This window comes from Vicia villosa, linkage group LG1 (genome assembly GCF_029867415.1).
Source record: "Vicia villosa cultivar HV-30 ecotype Madison, WI linkage group LG1, Vvil1.0, whole genome shotgun sequence".
Taxonomy (NCBI): domain Eukaryota; kingdom Viridiplantae; phylum Streptophyta; class Magnoliopsida; order Fabales; family Fabaceae; genus Vicia; species Vicia villosa.
This window is the reverse complement of record NC_081180.1, coordinates 183,444,753-183,461,757: the sequence shown is the minus strand read 5'-3', so window position 1 is coordinate 183,461,757 and position 17,005 is coordinate 183,444,753. Positions and strand designations below refer to the sequence as shown.

The window sequence follows — 17,005 nt, the reverse complement described above, 5'->3', positions numbered from 1 at the left end:
AAAGATATATCAAGTATCATCGCCAAGAAGACTCAAACACGTTCTATATGATTGGTATATTCGGTAAAGTCTTGAAGTTTCAGAGTGTGAAAGAGAGAAAGTGTGAGAGCTCACTTGATCGTATTTAAGTGATCAATAATTTGTAAAAACATAAGGGCATTATTGTAAAGTATTTTGGCTGAATAACACACTCATTAAAGTTAACATGGAACTACTTCAAGAGGGTTTCATTTCATGGTCATCCCGTGTAAAACCCAAGTTCAGTTGGGAGACTAACTAGTTCAAAACATCCGCTTCAGTCCATTGTTCGCTGTTTGATTGAAAGTTAATATGGAATTTCATTTTCCTTGTATAAGGGGGCTCATGAGATTAAAATACAAAAGCTCATAAGCATTACTGAATGCTCTAAAGATCAAGTCTTGGGGAGAGGATTAGCTCACTTCAATTAGACCGACCCTCTATAAATTTTGGTTTCATCTCTTTACTCCCATCTTTTTACTTTTCGTTTATTTTCCTTCAATTGATTTTCCGCTGCGATATTCAAACATTTTATTCAAATGTCTTTTTTAACTATGATTTAGAAAACAATTTGTTTTTAAATTGTCATTTTTCAAACTCCCACAAATCACCACCACTCACTCTCTCATGTTTGTGGAGTCACATGCTCAACAAACGGAACCAGAGCCTAACTTCTATTCAAAGACTAATCGTCTTAGAAGGAGGATTACTTCCAACTCCATTTCTAACAAGAGATCTTTCCTAAACATACCTCCACTGTTTATTGGTAATAGTTTTAGACCATGGAAAGCTAGATTTACAATTTCATTCAAAAGCATTGAATTTGAGTTATGAGAAACTATAATCAATGGTTTCTTTATCCCTACTCACCATATAAATGGAGTAGTAGATAAATCCAATTTCCTTTGGACCATAGAGGAAAAGAAAAAGTTGAAAATTGATTTCAAAACTAAGAATGTTTTACTTATGTCATTGGATGATAATCAATTCCTCCATATGTTTATAATTGCTAATCCGCTAAGGAAATATGAGATAATAATGAAATGATATATGGAGTTTCTCCAAGTATCGAACAAGAGCGAATGGACACACCAGGCGAAGAAGATAACTTAGACACACTAATTTAGGGGATTAATATAATTCTTACACACCACCTAATTCAATAAGTTAAATATTCAACACACCACCTAATTCATTGTGTCTAAGCTATCTCCATTCATCATAGTTCTCAATCTCTTGAACAGTTCGACCCACACATCCTTATTCAAGAAGTCTGCAATCTGATTCTCAGCTCTGCAGTGTTCCAAGTTCAACTTATCATTTGCTACTTGCTCTCGAAGATAATGGAACCTAATCTCGATGTGTTTTCTTCTTCCATGTGCTATCGGGTTCTTCTCCACATTGATAGTAGACATGTTATCAATTTTCATGATTATTGCTTCATGATTCTTCCCTGTGATTTCTTCGAAAAAATTTAATATCCATATTTCTTGACATGCATAGAGAGAGGCATCTATATACTCAAACTCACATGATGACAACACTACTACTGGTTCTTTTCTTGAGTTCCTAGCAACTGGTGCACCACCTAGCATAAACACACAACCATTTGTGGAGTTTCTATCATCATCATCATCATCATCAATATCATACCAACTTGAGTAAATGTAATCCATTAGTTTGCATTCTTTTCCTTCATTTACTGTAGGAAACAAAATGCCATAGTCGAGAATTCCTTGGAGATACCTTAGTATCCTCTTTGTGGCTGCAAGGTGTGATACCTTTGGCTTTCGCATTAATCTACTCACCATACCCATAGTGTATGTTAGATCAGGCTTTGTCCTAATGATCCAATGAATATTTTGTATTATGTTGGATAACCATCATCTTCAAATGAGTCTTTCGACAGTTAGAATCTTGGTTCAATAGGCGTCGAAGTTGCATTGCAGTCTTCCATCTAAAATCTTTTGATAATCTCATTTGCATATCTTCATTGATGCATCATCAGGCATGTACTACTCTTGTAGAATTCGATACGAAGGAAGTATGAAATGTTTCTAAGGTCAAACATTTCAAACTCCTTGCTCATATCACATTTGAAGCCTTCGATCTCCTTTTTGCAGCTACCTATTATCAACAATGTTAGAACAAGAATTGTTCTGATCAATAATCTTAGTTTTGATGATAACAATGTATATGAATTTTGCTCAAGATAATGTGGTACTCTAATCCTATGCAATTTCCTTTTCAGGAAATATATAAAGAGTATGCACAAATCAGCGCTAAGAAGCTTTGACTCAGAAGGTTCAGTATGCAACTTCAGCACATGGTCTGGCAAGACATCAGAAGATGGTCAAGCAGAATCAGAACATGGTCTATAGAAGCATCAGAAGAACTTGAGTTCAGAAGCAGAAGCACTGAAGTCATGGAATCACGCTCAGAAGCATATCAAGATCAAAGGATCAGAAGATGCTCTGCACCAAGCTGTTTGTACTCTGATGATTTTCAACGTAGTATTTACAAAGAACAAATCAGAATCAAGTACTAGATGGCAGGCTACGCTGACTGACAAAAGGAACGTTAAAAGCTACTAAAGGCAATGTCAGTAGTCACAGCAAAAACAAGGCTCGAGGTAGTTGACAAAACAGTGAAACATTAAATGCAATGCTGTACGGAATACGCAAAGCATTAAATGCTCCCAACGGTCATCTTCTCAAACGCCTATATAAATGAAGTTCTGATGAGAAGCAAGGTTACCAATTCTTGACAATTTCTGTGAATATTAACTTGCTGAAACGCTGTTCAACTCAAAGCTCAGAAACTTCATCTTCATCAAAGCTCACTACATTGCTGTTGTAATACTTTAGTGAGTCTAAGCTTAAATCTGTAAGAGAAATATCACAGTTTGTGATTATCGCTTTTAAGAAGCAATTGTAATACTCTTAGAATTTGTTTACATTAAATTGTAAAGGACTAGAGTGATCGGGTTGTGATCAGTATACTCTAGAGAAGTCTTAGAAGGTCTCTAAGCAGCTGTTCCTAGAGTGATCAAGTTGTGATCAGAAGACTCTAGAAGACTTAGAAGTTGTCTAAGTGGAAAACCATTGTAATCTGTTGCGATTAGTGGATTAAATCCTCAGGTGAGGTAAATCACTCCGTGGGGGTGGACTGGAGTAGTTTAGTTAACAACGAACCAGGATAAAAATAACTGTGCAATTTGTTTTTATCGTTCAAGTTTTTAAGACTACACTTATTCAAACCCCCCCTTTCTAAGTGTTTTTCTATCCTTCAATTGGCATCAGAGCGCCGGTTCTAAGGTGCAAGCACTTAACTGTGTTTAGAAAAGATTCAGGAAGAGAAAAACGCTTCAGTAAAATATGGCTGGTGAAATTCCAACAAATACATCTGCATCTACATCTGGCTCTACTGAGCAATACAATGGTAATGGTAACAATGGTTACACTAGACCACCAATATTCGATGGTGAAAACTTTGAATATTGGAAAGATAAACTGGAAAGTTACTTTCTTGGTCTGGATGCTGATCTATGGGATCTTCTGTTGGATGGTTACAAACATCCTGTTAAAACTACTGGTGTAAGGCTCACAAGAAGCGAAATGACTGATGATCAAAAGAAAGAATTCAAAAATCATCACAAATGCAGGACTGTTTTGCTGAATGCTATCTCTCATGCTGAGTATGAGAAGATATCTAACAGGGAAACGGCTCATGACATATATGAGTCCTTGAAAATGACTCATGAAGGAAATGCTCAAGTCAAGGAGACCAAAGCTCTTGCACTAATCCAGAAGTACGAAGCCTTCAAGATGGAGGATGATGAAGACATTGAGAAGATGTTTTCAAGATTTCAAACTGTGACTGCTGGATTAAGAGTTCTGGACAAAGGCTACACCAAGGCTGATCATGTAAAGAAGATCATCAGAAGCTTGCCTAGAAGATGGGGCCCAATGGTGACTGCATTCAAGATTGCGAAGAATCTGAATGAAGTTTCTTTGGAAGAGCTGATCAGTGCCCTTAGGAGTCATGAGATTGAACTTGACGCAAATGAACCTCAGAAGAAAGGTAAGTCTATTGCATTAAAATCTAATTTTAAAAAATGCACTAACGCTTTTCAGGCTGAAGAAGAAGATTCTGAAGAATCAGAATCAGAAGAAGAAGATGATGAACTGTCCATGATTTCCAGAAGAGTCAATCAACTCTGGAAAAGCAAGCAAAGGAGGTTCAGGAGCTTCAAAAGCTCAAAGAAGCCTGAAAGAGGAGAATCCTCTGGAGGCAGAAGAAATGACAAGAAAAAGGTCGTGTGCTATGAATGCAATGAGCCAGGACACTTCAAAAGTGAGTGCCCAAAACTTCAGAAGGAAAATCCCAAGAAGAGATTTCATAAGAAGAAAGGTCTTATGGCAACATGGGATGATTCAGAATCAGAATCAGACTCTGAAGATGAGCAGGCAAATCTGGCACTAATGGCCACAATGGACGACGGATCAGAATCAGATTCTGAAGAGGTATTTTCTGAACTATCTAGAGAAGAGTTAGTTTCCAGTCTAACAGAACTTCTGGAACTCAAGTCTCAGATTAGTATCAAATACAAGAAGCTGAAAAAGCTATTTGAATTTGAAACTAAGAAGCTTGAAGTGGAGAATTCTGAACTGAAGGAAAAAGTTTTAAATTTATCCAAAAATACTGGATCTCCTTCTGTCTCTGAAAAATCTACTCCAAGTCTGAACAATATTCTGAAAGAATATGACTTAAGTTTCAGAAAGTTTTTATCTAGAAGTATTGGCAGAAGTCAACTTGCTTCTATGATATATGCTGTGTCAGGAAACAAAAGAGCTGGCATTGGTTATGAGGGTGAAATCCCATACAAGCTTGAATCTGTGGATGATATGAAAATATCATACAAGCCTCTGTATAACCAATTTAAATTTGGCCACTCCCATGATATTAGGCACACATCACACACTCAAAGCTTTCACATAACACACACCAAGAAGCATGTGACAAAACCTAAGAAATATCATGGAACTCAGAACATAAACTATCATTCTGTTCCTCCTATTTCATATAATGCTAAACCCAAGTTCAATCAGAACTTGAGGAAAACTAACAAGAAAGGACCCAAGAAGATGTGGGTACCTAAGGAAAAGATTATTCCTATTGCATATATCCTTGGCTGCAAAGAAGGAAAAGCACAACATGTCATGGTATCTGGACTCTGGATGCTCGCGACACATGACAGGAAGAAGGTCTATGTTCCAAGACCTGGTGCTTAAATCTGCTGGAGAAGTGAAGTTTGGAGGAGATCAGAAGGGCAAAATTATTGGCTCAGGAACTATAAAGTCTGGTAACTCTCCTTCTATTTCTAATGTTCTTCTAGTAGATGGATTAGCTCATAACTTACTGTCCATAAGTCAATTAAGTGACAATGGTTATGACATAATCTTTAATCAAAAGTCTTGCAAGGATGTAAGTCAGAAGGATGGCTCAATCCTATTTACAGGCAAGAGAAAGAACAACATTTATAAGACAGATCTTCAGGATCTTAAGAATCAGAAGGTGACTTGTCTTATGTCTGTTTCTGAAGAGCAATGGGTCTGGCACAAAAGATTAGGAAATGCTAGTTTGAGAAAGATTTCTCAGATTAACAAACTAAATCTTGTCAGAGGACTCCCTAATCTGAAATACAAATCAGATGCTCTTTGTGAAGCATGTCAGAAGGGCAAGTTCTCCAAACCTGCATTCAAGTCTAAGAATGTTGTCTCTTCCTCAAGGCCGTTAGAACTTTTGCACATTGATCAGTTTGGCCCAGTCAAAACAGCATCTGTCAAAGGGAAGAAATATGGATTAGTCATCGTTGATGATTATAGCCGCTGGACATGGGTAAAGTTCTTGAAACACAAGGATGAGTCTCATTCAATGTTCTTTGAATTCTGCACTCAGACCCAAACTGAGAAGGAGTGTAAAATCATAAAGGTCAGAAGTGATCATGGTGGTGAATTTGAGAAAAAAATTCTTTGAGGAGTTCTTCAAAGAAAATGGTATTGCCCATGATTTCTCTTGTCCTAGAACTCCACAATAAAATGGAGTTGTAGAACGAAAGAATAGGACTCTACAAGAAATGGCCAGAACCATGATCAACGAAACCAATATGGCTAAGCACTTCTGGGCAGAAGCAATAAATACTGCGTGTTATATTCAGAATAGAATCTCTATCAGACCTATTCTAAATAAGACTCCTTATGAATTGTGGAAGAACAGAAAGCCCAACATTTCATATTTCCATCCTTTTGGATGTGTATGTTTTATTCTGAATACTAAAGATTATCTTGGTAAGTTTGATTCTAAAGCACAAAAGTGTTTCCTTCTTGGATATTCTGAACGCTCTAAAGGCTACAGAGTATACAATACTGAAACATTGATTGTAGAAGAATCAATCAATATCAGGTTTGATGATAAGCTTGGTCTTGAAAAACCAAAGCAGTTTGAGAATTTTGCAGATTTTGATATTGATATATCAGAAGTAGTAGAACCAAGAAGCAAAGCTGCAGAAGCTGATAGTCTCAGAAGCAATGGATCAGAAGATCAAGTTGCTGCATCTTTAGAGAATCTCAGGATTTCTGAAGAGCCAACAGTCAGAAGATCACCTAGACTTGCATCAGCTCATTCAGAAGATGTGATCCTTGGAAAGAAAGATGATCCTATCAGAACAAGATCATTTCTAAAGAATGACAATCAGAAGCAGTGATCAGAATTAGAAGGCGTGAAGTTCTTTCAGAAAAATACATTTCGGATGGTGAACGCGTGTCTGTACGGTTAGTAAAAAGCGTGCAGTTGAAAAGACGCCGATCTAGGTATCTGTGTTAAATCATTTCATTTACCACGTTCTCTCACCTAACGTCACTCACCATTTAATGTAATTGATTTCTTTTGATTCTGTAACTGTTCATTCTCAAAATTTTATTGCATATTGTTTTAAATCCGTCTCTATATATTCTTTTCAAATCATATCATTTATCTTTTTCGCTCCCATTATCTCTTTCTTCTTGCATACTTTCTTTTGATAACTTCTTAGTCTCTTCTAAAACCCTAACCGAAAACCCAGAATCTGTTCTTCTTATTTGTTCATTCTGCTTCAATGGCTGCTTCTTCATCTCAAAATGCTGGTTCATCTGCTCCTCTCCATATTCAAGATGAAGCAAATCAGAAACTCACTCCAGTCGTTGCGTGCTCCATTCCTAAGGATAAATTAGAAGTTCTATGTGAACTCATGGTTGATTTTGATAACATTGAAGAACACCAATTTCATCTCAAAGAAGATATAATTTTTCAAGGATGGACTTCGTTGTTCGCTGAGTTCTGTGGACCAGTCTACCCAGATCTTGTCAAGGAATTCTGGGTACATGCAGTTGTCGCCCCCAAATCAATCTTGTCTTTCGTCCATGGAAAGTTTGTGGTAGTGACTGAGAATATACTAAGGATGATGTTTGATCTAAGAAACCCTGAGGGAGTTTTTGAAATCGATCAAAGGGCTAATTGGAAAGATGTTTTATCTACTCTCTACATAGACGTAAATGAAACAAAGAATGTCAAAGACATGAGACACCTCTACAAAATCTGGACCAAGATTCTTCTTGGGTGTTTTTATCATAGGAAAGGGACACATGCTTCTGACTTCGTCAGCAATGAGCAAAAATACATTCTGTATTGCATTGCCACTAAGAAGAAGGTTGATGCTATCTACATTATCTTCAACCATATGTGGAAGGCTGTGAAGGATTCCAGAAATGCCTTCAGAGAAAAAGGTTGTACCACCATTCCTTTTGGTAGAATTATCACAAATCTTCTGGTTCATTCCAAGATTGTTGAGAACCTGGAAACTGAAGGTATTATCAAAGACCTTGCTGTCACCTCTGGGGCCTGCTTGAATGCTTTCACTTTAAAGAAGATGAAGGTGATTAAGACTATCATCAACACTCCCCAACCTCTTGCTGGAACAAGAATCAGAAGAGAACCTGTTCTAGCTAAATTTGAAACCTTCTTCAATAGTGAGGTACCAGAAGTCAGAACTAGGTATCTGAAGTCACAAAAAGAGGATAAAAGTCTTAAAGATCAAGAGAAAGGTGCTCCTATTAAAGTAAATCGAAAGAAGGAAGAAAGAACCAAAAGAAAGTTTGATCATCCTTCTGTTAATCAGGTGAAGGTAGTTCAGAAAGTTGCTGCTACCACTGAGAAGGAAGTTGTTCCGGAAGAAATCATTGCGAAGGTTGTTAAAGCTGTTTCTGTTGATTTTGAGAAGAATAAGAAGGAAGCTGAGAAGAAGAAGAAGAAGTCAAATAACAATGTTGAGATTGTTGAAGTTGTTGAGAAGGAGAAAACCAGAAAAAGGAAGCTAATAATTCAAGACTCCGATGAAGAAATTGATGTTCAAGAGCCTGTGAATCAGCAGGAAGTTCTGGCGAGCGTCAGAAGGAAAGAGATCTCTAGCGGCAAAACAAAGATTGTTGAAGAGCCGAAGAGTAAGAAACAGAAGAAGACTGAGGCTGTGGTCAAAGCTATTCAGAAAGCATCCAAAGGTATATGTATTTCTGAACCTGATTCTACTCCTGCTGGTATTTCAGAAGTTGCACCAATAGCGGTTACCCCTATCCCTGAACCAGAAAAAGCCCCATCAGAATCACCTATAAATGTCCATGTTCTTACACCTCCATCTTCTCCTGTAACCATTCCTTCTTCTCCACCCACCATCAATCCTGTTTTGGATATACCACCTCTTCAAACTCTCTTTCCACCTCACTCAAATATCTCCATCTCTCAACCTCCTCCTCATGCCAACTTTGAACACATTCCTTCCACCTCTCAAAACAACCATAGTGGTTCTGATCTTCCAACCTCTGCATCACATGAGCAACTGCTCCGTGACTGCAATTACACTCCAAAGCCTCGTCCTGAAGCTGAATTGGTTGTGTTAGAGTCCGATAATGAAGCAAAATCTTCTTATAGGTTGGATAGAGAACCTCAACCGTATTTCATCCCCAACCCTGCCTTTTCAAAAACCAAAATAAAATCCCGCCTTGTCTACCCTATTGGTGTAATTTTTGAAAAAGTAAAGAGGAATCTCAGAAGTATCTTTGATACCCTCAGAATTGCTAAAAGTTATGGCTTGAATGACGTCGCTATGAGGAAGTTCTGGAGGATCTTACGTAGAGAATCAGATGCTCTGTTTTTAGAACTTCAGGAAGCCTGTGTAGAAGCTGCTCCACGGCCTCGTGGAATTCTGAGAAGTTATGAAGATTTCTGGTTTGCTCGTCTCGGAGGGAGATATACCCTGGAAGAGAAGCAGTTTGTGGATGAATTGGAAGAAGCAAGACTGGCTGCTGCATTGGAAGCTAACCCTTGCAGGGAGATTGTGGTCTGGATACCTCAATATCCTGTTCTGCTCGGAGATTTCAAGACTCTCTTTGACTTTTTGAGGGAAAACCCTTCTAAGGAAGACCCAAGCTTGGTCATTCCAGAAGTTGTTGACCCACCAGAAGTTAAAGGTCCTTCTGCCCCCAGGAATCTAGCTGCCATTCTTCAGGCACTTGAGAATGGAGATTCTGAGGTTCCTGCTGCAGAGTATGGAGATGCTTCTATGCAAGAAGCAGATGTAGAAGATCATGTTGCTGAATCAGTTCCTGTTGAGGAAATCCATGCAAATGATCTATCAATGGAAGCTACAGATCACAATGCCATCCCGTTGGATAGAAGCTATGAAGCTTCTTCTGATGAACCTTCCCGTCTTGCAAGGACTCTGGAAGTTCTTCAGAAGAACCAGGATCAGCAAAGCTCAGTCAATGCTGAGTTTAGAGCTTTCATAGAGAAGCAGAATGAGCACAACAATGGGGTTCAAGAGATGTTGGCCAGGATCTTGTCGAGGCTAGGGTCATCTTAGATTGAGTCTTAGTTGTTTTGTTTTTGCTTTTGCTGCATCTGTTTTGTGCATCTTCTCTTCCTTATCTTCTTGTACTTCTGTATTTTTGTCTGCTTGAACTTCAATGAAAATTATCTTTTTCTTCCATGTGTTTCTTTTTGTTTTTTCATCTGAGTCTTTTATGTTTTTGATGTTATGACAAAAAGGGGGAGAAATATGTGATAAATGATTTGATTTAATCAGTTGCTTTACTAACAGAACTTGCAAAGTTCTATACTTTAAGTTGTGTTGTTGCAGGAATTGAAGACTCAAGATCAACATAAGAAGCAACAAGATGAATCAAGCTCTTGGATTCTTGAAGCAAGCTGAGTGCTATGAAGCTTCAGAATCAGAAGCAAGAAGGAAGAATGTTCAGATATTCTGATGATAGAATATGATCTGAAACATTATGTCTATTTGTTCTGATACATTCTATATGGCTCTGATACATATTATGTGTTCTGAAACATATTCTATGTTCTGACTCATTCATGCTGGCTTCAAAGTTGCTTACTTTTAAAGAACAAATTTTCCTTCATGAAATTTTTTCTAAGTGATGGAAAAAGTTAGCAACTTCATGGCTTCATAACTTGAAATCCTTTCATTTTTGGAAATTTCTTCACAAGGAAAAAGGTTGTAAATCTTCACTTCCTCTTCAATTTGAGCTTTGGAGTGCTCAATGAAGAAGTTATGAGCATTCAAAGTTGAGCATAAAACATGTGATTTCTTCATGAAAAAGTCAAAACCTTAACTTTGACTTCTGATTCCTTGGTTGATTTTATTGATTATTCTTGATAAAATGACTTCAATAATCTCATATTCATGATTTTGATCTTCAAAAGTCTATGGTTGACCAAATTTCTCAAAAGTCAAAGGTGATCTTAGACAGTTGACTTTTTCCAATTGAATTACATTCTTTCAAGTATCAATTGAATCAAGCTCTTCTAGCCAAATAAATGTTACGAGTGGATTATAATGAGGCTTGGAGATCTTTGAATCATGTTTTGAGCCATAAGACTTTGTCTTGATCAAAAGTCAACTTTACAGAGAATTAGGTCAAAAAAACCCTAATTGTGTACCAGATGAATTTGAAAGTTGTTGATCTTGATTTGAACCTCACTTGGAATTGGATATTGATGAGGGAAATCAATTTAACATATAAGAAAGATTGAGCCACCTTGTGAGCCACAAAACTCTAATTTGACTAAGCTCCTTGACTAATCACCTATCTTGTGAACAAGTAACAAGCAAGCACAATCTCTTTTTGAAAAAAACGTTCATCAACTTGCACCAATTCTTATAATTCTTATCTTTTAGGATTGGAAGATTTGTTGGAAAATACCCGTTCGGATGATTCATTGTGCTTTGCATCCCGAGAATCGCAGTCAATGCTCTAGATACCATATGTTGGAATTAACCTCAATTTTGGAGATAATCTGAATCAATCTTAATGAACACTAATCGATCTTTCTAATTGATCACTCCTCTTGTTCTTCACTCTTCACTCGAGTGAATCAACCACACCTTGGTTGTAAGATGATTTCGCTACATAGAGATTTGAGAAGAAAAGAAAACGAGAAATTAAGATTTTGAGAGAGGGAGAAAAGGGGAAGAAGAAGTTGTATTGATCTGTAGAGTAACTCAATGCTTTTATTTGCAAGTATCAATTTCTCATTATTACAATGATAGAGTATCTCCCTATTTATATTTGAGTTTTCTTGTTCACCAAGCAAACTCTAACTAACTAGCTAACTCAACACTAACACAAAACAATTGTTAAGTTCAACTCTGTCAAAGTACACTCCTTTGACAATTACAAACTTCGACAATTACTTATTATATTTGACTCTCTGTCGAATACAATTACTACACTCTGTTGAATACTGTTTCGACACAAAGAATTTCATAATATTCAACAATTATTTGGTAATAAATAACTCTCGGTTCAATCATCTCTACAATTTTGAGAATTTCTTCCATAAAAACAAGATGTCAAATTTAGGCTATAATATGGTTCAGAACTTGTTGGATGATGTGGAACACTAGATATTAGATTCTATTTAAAAGATATCATTCACATCCAAGAGCAAAGCAAGAACTTAAGAGAATAACTTGATACGTGTTTTCTCTGGTCTCTATAAAAGGTTAAAGTATTCTTATCCTCATAGTCCCCCATTATTATCCTGCTTATAAAAAAAAAGAACTAATTTTAACAAAATATGTCGTGCTTAAAACCTACAAAACTTTTGTCATTTCACCAAAACTTTGTCGTTTGAACCCACTAAATATTCCCCGCAATCAAACAAGGAGTCAAGTACTAATTCTTTGCTTCTATGCCTAACTTGAAACACACACATGCTTCTCTTATTTGATCAAAGTATATTATTCATGAGTATCTGAAAACTCAACTTAAAGTAACTAACTAACTATTGCAAAGTGGCCAATGAATGAATTTTTATTAAATACATGTATAAGAAAGAGAAACAGAATCTATTTGAGTTCTTTTGCCTCATTATCTTGTTTTTGCTGGAAATAATTAAGGTAAATACTATATAGTAGTTATGTACATTTTTACAGTTGTCGACGCTGCGGGGTCTTAGGGGTTCGAGGATTTTGAGTATCTAATCGTCTGAGTCTTGCGCGTGCTCGGTTGATTCTATCCTTAACGCTCACACTTGCGCGCGGTTCATCTTGAGCTTCGTCTATTGAGACGGATTCAGTCTCCCATGCTTCATCTCCTTCTTCATCTACATATTCGGTTTGAGCATCAACGTTGACATGTGTCGTTTGCGACTTGGTTGTCTCCGAGATGTGACGGTTAATTATACCCGGTGATGATGGTGGACTTGTTGGCCATTTCTTGCTTTTGCTTAGTGAACTATTTTGCTTCATGAAGGATGATTGCATTGTTGATATTTGTTCAACATTTTGACCTTGCTCATCACTTTTCTGCAATTGATTAGTGTAAATTTGTTACATTAAAATGTGTCTAATGTAAGTAACTAATAACAAAAAAAAAAATATTGATGTCATTTACCGGAATAGTGGACTTGGGGGTAAGTTTAGAAGAATGAGAAGCCAATTGCTGAAGAAACTGAACAAATGCAGAATGTCCGAATTGTGCACAATATTGCCAATAAAATATTACATAATCCCATCCTCTAGCTTTCCATTCTTGCAATGTTCTATCAATGTCATTTTCATGTTTTGATACATATGGTCTCAAGACTGTCTCGTATACATAACTTGTTCCCTGCACATTTATAACAATTAATAGTCAAGTATTGAACTCATATCAGAGTCGTGTAAAGTGGGCTACTGCACATAATTCAAAATTTGACACGTTTACTGTGGCGAAAGAGACTTCATAAACTATTTGTCAGCGTTAAACCACCACAAAATAGAACCTCTATTTTATTTGCCACACTCAATTCGTGATTAATTTACACAGAACCTTCTAAAACGACCTTCTAAAACTTTAGACAATTTTACTCTGAACCAACGGTTTACAATACATACTACAGCAGCCAATGATTGAACCCTAGATCGGCGACATATAAAGAATAGGCCTTACCTTTGTTTTAGGATACCACATGTAGACAAAGAATATCAACTTCACCTCTCCATACATTGGCAACCTTCATAGAAGTTTAGGTTGAATTCAAAAGATGAAGTTAAATTATTAAAGAATGCAACAATAATTATTATTGAAAAATTCAATACTTACCATGCAATAAATATATCCAAAAACTTTTCCAATACAGTGAAGAGTGCCACAATAATCCTACAAATAAATCACACACAAATTACAACATAACATAACATAATCTAAACCACGATATAGATGTGTCTACACAGGGTTGAGACGCGATATAACGACATCCCCACAAAGGATTGAGGCGCGTCATCAATACTTGACGACAATTTTTAACAATATCTAATATTACGGCTGCTATTGCAGTTATTTATGTCATCTATCTTAAAAAATTTTGATTTGAAAAAAGATGTATATTATTATTACATACCAATATTTGCACCAAAATCGAAGTTCTTCGATATCAACCCTATTTTTCTCAACGGTTTTATAGCATTCAAATCCCGGGTAAGCATACCCAAGAAGAAGACTGCAATTCAAAATTGAAGATTAAAAATATATAACACAACAATAACTCAAAAAATAAACGGGAAAATATTGATTCCATATTATATGAAAATTAATTAAACATACATGAGAATACGATTGATGAAATCCCCCAACATTTTCAACCGCTATAATATACACAACCACAAACTATGCAAACCTGAAAACAAAACCAAACAATTAATTAACCCATCAGATTCTGAATAAAAAATGTAAAAAATTACCATGTTGGATTTTATCATAAGAAAATTGTCGTTTTCAACAACATAAAAACAAGAGAATAAGAAAAAAAAAAGTTGCATGCATCACATCACATGATTACCTGTCGCTGTAGAACAAGATTCTGAGTCTCAGAATGAAAAGAGGCACCCGAATAACAAACCTATGTGGTGTTGTTAACTAGGGTGCCCCAAACAAAAACTTGAGATGAAAAGTTACAGAATCAAGTTTTTTATTATTCTTTAGAAAGAAACGAGGTTTATTCTTTTTTGAAAGAAATGGCCTCTGATTCTCTCTTTCTCTTGAAAGAAGCCTTTAATCAGAGGCAACACAAATGCTCAATGACATATAAATATTTTATTATTTTTGTATAATTATAGAAAATTAGAAAAGACCGAATATTAATGAAAGGGTGTGTGTGATTCTCTTTAAATTTAGGGTTGGTTTTGTTTGGAAAAACGGATTCATGGTTTGGTGGTTGGACACGAACCTGTGTGAGGGCAATTTGGCCATGTGTGATTGGTTGTTTGATTAGTGTGGGAATATGTCATGATGAATATATTTAATTTAACTTAAGTTTGTTAATAGGGGAAGATTTTAGTGGAAGAGCACGTTGTGATTGTGGCAGATTGGGTGGTTAATGCTTAATTATAGATATTGATCTAAATATAATATGTTATAAAGGTCAACTACTCTCATAAAGTTAGATTAATAGACAACTATTGTTATTTTAATACTTAGAAATTAGAGAGATATTTGATGTGTTGGGTGGAAGTTAAACATTCAAGTTAAAATTTTAAACCTCAAGATTTGAGTTAAAGAAAGTTTTTGAAAAATTCAATTTAATGATAAATATAAAATATAACATATTAGTAAAGTAATTCAAAAAGTAAAGTAATACAACATAATAATTAATAATTAAAATAAAGTTCAGACCATTAATAATACATAAACTAAAAGATAGAATAAAAAAAACAATATAACATATTTAATTGATCAATAAAAGGCAAATTTGAGTTGAGTTACGACGAATATATGGAGTGTGGTTGAAACTTGAAAGAAAAACTATAACAGAATGACAAAATTTAAAAATTTATATCTTTGTAATAAAAACACATAATTCTTTGTTGTGATTGGAGAATGTATCTTAAGTTTTGATATTTACATATTAAATTTAAAAAAAAGACCAATTTAATGCATTTTTTTGAACCGGACCGTTTTACAAAACCGACTTCGATTCTATGGTTCGAATGGTTTTGGACGGTTCAATCCGGTTTTTCTGGTTCTACTCTAGTTTTGACCCACTGACAATTTTAGAAGATTGACACAACCGAATTCATCTTCGGTTCACGGTCCAACCGGTTGAACCGTCTGGTTCAGTCCTTTTTTTAAAATATTGCATATTACTAATAGATATTAGTCCAACCACACAAAAAAACCTTTTTTTAGGGTAAATTTTAGAGTTAAGTCCCTCACTAAATTTATATATTATTTGGGGTTAAATCCCTCGCAATGTAGAAAACAATTTTTTTTTATAAAATCACATTGTGTGGGGTTACCCCTATGTTAGCCGGGAATTTAGAGAGTCGAAGTGAGTAGTCGAATTGGGAGAAAAGCTCAAAGTATCTGCAATCTATGAGAAATGAGTAACTTTTGAAAATGTATGCATGTGTTCCACTTTCAATTCAAAGCAATTTACGTTTCAATCTTTAATCTTGCATTCTACTTTGTCAAAATTGTTTTACTTTACTTCTTTTATCTACATCTTTTAGTTTTTACCCAGCTTCCATATCTAATGCAAACACAAAAAACCATTTGAAACGTAACACTAAGTTCTAGGATTTTGTAGCCGATCCTGCAAGTTAACTTCAATAAGAGGTTGGTGATTGTTTGCCAGAAATCTGTGCAAACACCCTCCAAATATTATAGAGGGAATTTTTTTTAATTTTGAAATTGAGCATTGTGAGAGGTCACCCATCGCGGTGTGAAATGACACTATTAATTTATTTTATTGGGAATACAAAAGTGTGTGTTTGCAAGGGGCAGCATCTAGTTAATTATTATCGTTCATCGTATGAAGGGTGCCCTATCGCAACGTTTGAGATCCATCTATCGTTAGGTCAAATCATCACTCAACATGTTAGTTGTATTAAGATTCGTCTATTGTTGTTAATCATCTAGGAGGGGTAGCCCTTAGCCAATTATGACCATTTAGCTTGCTAAGGGGGCGCCGTCGCAAGTTCAGCCCTAAATAATTCACATCGCTCCACTTCCAAATACATGCTTCTTTCCCTTTTTCCATAAATGCTTTCCTTATCCATTTTCCTCATTTCTCACTTCAAACAACACCATCTCATTTTTTTCATCCTCAAATCTTCAACAAAATTGTAATCAATTTTAAGATAAGTTTTCGCGTTTAACTTAATTTTTCTATTTGTTTTCAATTTACATTCACCTAATCATACTTTTTCATTTTCTTTGTTTGATGTACATTTTTATTTATCCAAAGGTGTCAAATTTTGCAGCAAAAGGAACTTCAAATTTATGGTGTGTAGTAGTTTAGTTTGTTCATCTATTTAAGATACATTTTTCTTCCCTTTTAATTTTTTTTAATGTATCTGAAATTGGAATTTGTTGATATTGTGAAACTTTCGATG

The 17,005-nt window shown here is 35.6% G+C and overlaps 1 protein-coding gene across 1 annotated transcript; it reads right to left on the bottom strand.

The window, feature by feature from the left end:
- Positions 1–12,425: 12,425 nt before the first annotated feature.
- LOC131621033 (putative HVA22-like protein g) lies at positions 12,426–14,680 on the bottom strand. The gene is made up of 7 exons (XM_058892240.1): positions 14,452–14,680; positions 14,217–14,289; positions 14,014–14,112; positions 13,716–13,772; positions 13,563–13,626; positions 13,026–13,241; positions 12,426–12,937 (listed from the first exon to the last, which is right to left on the bottom strand). Exons 2-7 carry the CDS (start codon positions 14,246–14,248, stop codon positions 12,560–12,562), a joined length of 846 nt encoding a protein of 281 aa, XP_058748223.1. The 5' UTR covers positions 14,249–14,289; positions 14,452–14,680; the 3' UTR covers positions 12,426–12,559.
- Positions 14,681–17,005: the final 2,325 nt, after the last annotated feature.

Coding starts and splice junctions, on each gene's coding strand:
- LOC131621033 (XM_058892240.1), bottom strand. CDS start 14,248: ATGTTGGGGGATTTCATCAATCGTATTCTCAT. Junction 14,113..14,216: donor TTCATCAATCGTATTCTCAT/GTATGTTTAATT, acceptor TTTGAATTGCAG/TCTTCTTCTTGGGTATGCTT. Junction 13,773..14,013: donor CGATTTTGGTGCAAATATTG/GTATGTAATAAT, acceptor ATTTATTTGTAG/GATTATTGTGGCACTCTTCA.